Source organism: Camelina sativa, chromosome 5 (genome assembly GCF_030686135.1).
Source record: "Camelina sativa cultivar CO46 ecotype springtype chromosome 5, ASM3068613v1".
NCBI lineage: Eukaryota > Viridiplantae > Streptophyta > Magnoliopsida > Brassicales > Brassicaceae > Camelina > Camelina sativa.
The window spans coordinates 31,898,130-31,903,936 of NC_141884.1; the positions used below are offsets into that span (position 1 = coordinate 31,898,130).

Here is a 5,807-nt window from a genome sequence, read left to right on the forward strand (position 1 = left end):
GAAAAAACTTAAGCCAAGAAAGAAACCGTCAAAATTCACAAGGATTTTCCAGCCAAAGCCTACTTCGCAGCCTGAAGGTTGTACCAGTCTGAATTTGGGGTTAAACATTGGGGTGAAAGAAAAGAGAAAAGCAGATATTGTGGGAACAAGCACTGCTAAATCAACAAAGCTTAATCTCAAAGAGGTGATCCCAAAGGAGGGATTTCCTACCGCCCAATGAGTATAATGAGCTGGAATTGTCAGGGTTTGGGACGGTCTCAAGACTTGGCGATTCCCCGTCTAAAAGAAATGCGTAAGAAACATTTCCCAGAGATGCTTTTTTTTATGGAGACTATGAATAAAAGAGATGTTCTAGTAGACCTACAAGAATGGTTAGGCTATGATAGAGTTTTTACAGTCGACCCCATTGGAAAGTGTGGAGAGCTGGCTCTATTTTGGAAAAATAGTATAAAGCTGGATTTCATCTTTTTTGATAAGAACATGTTGGATGTTCAAGTCCAGTATGGAGCTTTACACTTTTATGTTTCTTGTGTTTATGGTAACCCGAATAAGAGTAACAGAAGTGAAGTCTGGGAAAGATTATCGCGGCTGGGAATTGAAAGGAGAGATAGGTGGTGCATCCTTGGTGACTTCAACGAGATTTTGCACAATGGGGAAAAACTGGGTGGCCCAAGAAGAAGTGATGCATCCTTTAAACCTTTCTCTGATATGTTAAAAGCATGCGATATGGTTGAGCTTCCTAGTCAAGGGAATAAATTTACATGGGCGGGTAAAAGGGGTGACCTTTGGATTCAAAGCAGATTAGACAGGGCGTTTGGAAATAGCGAGCGGTTTGTTCAATTTCCAGCCTCTAATCAAGCCTTTTTGGATATGAGAAGATCAGATCATAGATCAGTCCTTGTAAAGTTGATGTCTTCTCAACAATCCTATAAATGTCAGTTTCGGTTCGACAGTCGTTTTTTGCACACAAATGGGGTAAAGGAAGCTATTTTGAAAGCATGGTTTTCGCAGAGAACAGGGTTTAATCTATCAGTGGCAGATCGACTAAGAGAGTGCAGAAAAACTCTAAGCTCCTGGAAAAAAAAGAACTCCATGAATGCTTTTGACAAAATCAAACAGATTGAAGTTGCTTTGGAGAAAGAACAGTCAGATAGGTGGCCTAATTTTCAGAAGATTCGGGTTCTTAAGAGAGAATTCGCTTTGGCTTACAAAGAAGAGGAAAAATATTGGCATCAGAAAAGCAGGCAAAAGTGGTTAAGAAAAGGTGATAGAAATTCCAAGTTCTTCCATGCTTCAGTTAAAATAAACAGAGCGAGAAAAAGAATTGAAAAACTCAGAGATGTCAATGGGATATTCCAGAAATCTGTGGGGAAGTTGCTTCAGCTTTTGTAGATTTTACATAATGATCTTTTTATTTGAATATAAAAAAAAACAATAAACATGTCTATATCATATAATTTTTTTATAACAATAAATTGGACAATTTTCACAAATAGCACAAAATAAGTCTTGCTTCCAAGTTCCAAAAATAGCATCATGTATTAGAATTAAACTTCCAAAATTAAACCATAAATTTTAAACATTAAACTCTACCATTAATGTAAAATAGGTAACCAAAATATAAGAAAAAATTGTTAAAAATATTATAATATTATAATTGTGACAAATAATGTTATTTTGGAAATTTATAGAGTGTGTTCTGTAATTGTCAGTTTTAGTGTTATTTTGAGGGTACTCTATTTATAAAACACAACAATATACTGTATCAAAATTTTTGATCGATATACCAGTCGTAATCATTAGAATTAATAACTTCGAAAACAATTTTTTCTTAGGATTTAACCTGTGGTATACCACAAAATAATCTTTAAAATTACACACATATATATGTAAAAATATACCAGTTTGACACAAATTTGGCAATTAATTGCTAGATTAATACTCTATCCTATCCAATAACTAGAATGACACCAATTTTACGTAAAAAGACTAAAAACCCAGAATTTTGTTCTTTTTTTATTTATTTTTAAAAACTAAAACCAAAGAATTAAAGTATTTAATATTTTGATTTAATAATATGTTTAATGAAAAATATAAAATGATTAAAAATATGATTTTTATTTTTTAAATATAATTTACAAAAATGAAATATGATTTAAAATATAATATATAAAAATAATATTCAAAACCTGTTTATAAAAATATTATGTAAAAAGATATGATTTAAAAATATGAAGTTTAAGATTATATAGTTTAAATAAGTTTTATAAAAAATATAATGTATGAAATTATAACTAAAAATAATGTATATAAAAAATATTAAAATAATATTTATGAAAATATAATATTATATATACAAATATGATGCTAAACTTTTTAATATGATTTAGAAAAATTAAAATGTATAAAATATGCTTTAAATATATGAGTTTAAAATATGATTCATAATATGATTTATAACAAATATAATTAAAAAAAATATGACTGAAAAATATAACTTATAACAAATCTGTTGTCACTATATTTACATTTTGCATCTAATAAATCTGTTATCAAACACCAGATTTTTGGAAGCAAACAAAAAAATTGTCATAACATAAACAAATCTGCTATAACATATGGTGTTCACATAGGTCATTTTAGCAATTTTTAAAAAATATTATAAATTTGTTATCAAACGACAGATTTTTGGTTAAATTAAAAAATCTATTGTAACTTAAAAATAATCTGTTATCACTAGAAGTCAACCTAGTAATTATTTCTCTATAAAAAAATATGTCATGTTACGACAGATTTTTAATCAAGAAAATAAATCTGAAATAACTGTAGAAAATAAATCTGCCAGACATTATATCAAATCTGTCATATTAAAGGGTGAGGTCAATTGGTGACAGCTTGTCCTGTGGAAAGGTTGTTAAAGGGTGAGGACCAGGGTTCGAAGAACACCTGGCGCACCAATAACCTACTGGTGGATTGGGATATCCACAGTGATGGGTTAGGATCGATGCCCTACAGGGCTAGCTTGGAGTCTGTTGGGCCGGCTAGCAGTGGGCTAGCAGGGTCCACAGACGGTCCATTGGGGCAGCTAGCGGTGGGCTAGTAGGGTCCGCGGGACGGGTTGTCACAGTTATAAAAAATCAGTCATACAAAAATAAATTGGTTGTGCAAAAACAAATCTGTCGTACATAAATTAATCTATCACAACTAGTCTGGCAGACTTTTGAAAATATTTTGATTTTCTTTAATAAAATTTCTGGAAGGATAAATTTGACTTTATTTTTTTTCTAACAAAGCAAAAAGAGTATTTTAGGCAAAAAATAATTCATCTAACCCTCACATTTTAAGGTCGGGAATGATCTTGGGTTTTGAGTAGTGCTGACCAGTGGGGTCAGGTTTATGTGGACCGTTGGGCCACGTGGGTGTGCGGGTTATTGCGACAGTTGCACGAAAAACCTTGGCTGATGGTGTTTAGTCCGGTCAGAGAATGTGCGGGACGTGGTGACGGTTACATGGAGGTCCTTGGCGGATGGACGGTACTGCAGGATTCGAGGGCAAATCCTTGTTGGTCCGGGAAAATTGTAACACCTGAAAACTAGAATCCCGGTTTAGGGTGTGCGTCAATCAATGCAAGGTTTGTTTTGTGCGGAACGACTAAGTGAAATGCTCGTTTAGTTGCGTTTTGTTTTTTTCGAAACCCTATAATCTGGTATAAAAGGTGTAGGCTCGACTTATGTGAGGGTTTTTGCCATTCTTGAGTTCTAAAGGGTGTGAGAGAAGGAGAGAAAGATTCCATTGAGTTTTTGTGAGTTTTTGGTGTCGTTCTTGAGAGTATTTCTTTTGTGGGAGTGAAGATCTATGATAGAGGACGTTTTGGGGATTGTGGAAATGTTCTCGTGCTTTTAAGATCACTTTCGCCATTCTCAAGGTGAGTGCATGACCATGGATTATCATAGCATTAGATCTCTGAGTTTTCTATGTTTTCTCTGTGTTTTGGTCGATTCATTCATTGTTGGATCTGATTTTCGTGTTTTCTTGTGACTTTTTTTGGTTGTGGATGTATTCATGGTCGAGTTGTGGTATGGAGGACGAATCTTGTCGATGACAGCGTTCGGGAATTAACGCTAGGGCAGATGCATCGATCGATGCAGTCGCGAGGATTCGCGAGTAGTCGGTACGCTGCTTCGGTCGACACAGCTAGTGATTTGGAGGATTGCATTGGTCGTTGCAAGGAACGCATCGGTCGATGCAATGGAGTTGTATCGGTCGATGCAAGGTGTGCGTCGGTGGATGCAAGGAAAAGTTGCATCGGTCGACCCTGGATCACAACTGATGACTGTTTTGTGTGCTTTGTGGTTTGGCTGATTATGACTTATTGTGATTGTTGTTTGTGTGTGTAGACCAGTAGATGGGAGAATTGCCTCTCTAAATATTTCTGGTAGTACTTACGCCTCTCTTTGGTGTTGTGGTGCAGGTAAAGGCAAAGTGTGATCGTTAAATCAGGGCGATGAATAGGAGGATGTTCTAGACGCTTGATTGATTGTGGGCTAGCTTTTGTTAGGTTGCTAGAGTTGAGTCATTAGAACATTCTAGGATGCTGATGATTGCTTCTTCACTTTGGTTGTTTATGACTTGTTAGAATTTGGATTGAGATATTCGTTATTAGAATTATTTATTGGATTATTGGTATTGTTTATGTTTGTAACGCCCGTGTCCCAAAAAAAAATTAATATATAAATGATTTGAGTTTATGTCGGAAACTGAAGTTGAATCGGTTTAGTATGGTTGGTTTAGGAGGAGTTGTTAATTAAACAGAGCTTAATTATATATGTGATCATATGGTTTAATTGAGTTTTGTTTATTAAACCGGAAACTAAACCAGCCTAAACCAAAAGCCCTAATTTACTCTTTTAATAAAAAAGGGAGCGACGAGCTGGGGGACCGGTCACGTGAGGGGAACAAAATAGAAAACCCTTAATGAGGAGCAGGGACGCGGTAGTGGGGGGTGGTGGCCTCCATCGTGAGCCATGAGAGGGTTTGGTGGTGATGGGAGAGAGAGGGAGATGAGTTTGGGTGAGAACGAAAGGGAGAGGCGAGCTGGGTTGTGGGGAGAGAAATCCTAACCCGTTAATGAGGAAGGGATTGTCGTCGTTGATGCTGATATCGTGGCATTGATATATTGTTGTGTTGTCGGGGTTTAGCTATCGTTATTGTTGTTGTGGTCGTTGCTGTGATGAATCACCACCATTGGTTAGTCTGCCACCGTGTGCTACCGGAGTAGGCAGCCATTGTCACCGGAGAAGCCGTAGCCATTGTCGAGATCGTTAACGGTGTGAGGAAATAACAACGGTGAGTTGAATAAGCTGGTCGATTCATCACGAGGGTCCGCCGAGAAAGGTAAACGGCGAAACTTTATCGTGTCTGTTTTGGTTGTGTTGCTTGATTATTGAACCAAAGACCATAACCAGACTAGACCGAGAATCTTAAGTAGTGTAATTAAAGTACAGAACCGAACTTAATTGTGGTGAAGGTGCGTTGACTTGTATTGGCGTCACGTGAGTATGTGAGTTGTTGACGTACGTGTACTGTGGTGTTAGTTTCTTTGGCTGGTTAGGATTAATGTTGAACCGAACCATAGTCACGTGAATTAATTTGCAGCTCAATCGGTGACAGTTTGTCCTGTGGGAAGGTTGTTAAAGGGTGGGGACCAGGGTTTGAGTAACGTCTGGCGCACCAATAACATACTGGTGGATTTGGATGTCCACAGTGATGGATTAGGATCGATGCCCTGCAGGGCCAGTTTGGGGTCC

At 36.7% G+C, this 5,807-nt stretch overlaps 1 protein-coding gene across 1 annotated transcript; it reads left to right on the top strand.

Annotated features, from left to right (window-relative positions):
* The first annotated feature begins 216 nt into the window (after window positions 1-216).
* Window positions 217-1,392, top strand: LOC147944572 (uncharacterized). Its single transcript, XM_087512649.1, has one exon. The coding sequence runs from the start codon at window positions 217-219 to the stop codon at window positions 1,390-1,392; it is 1,176 nt and encodes a 391-aa protein (XP_087368775.1).
* Window positions 1,393-5,807: the final 4,415 nt, after the last annotated feature.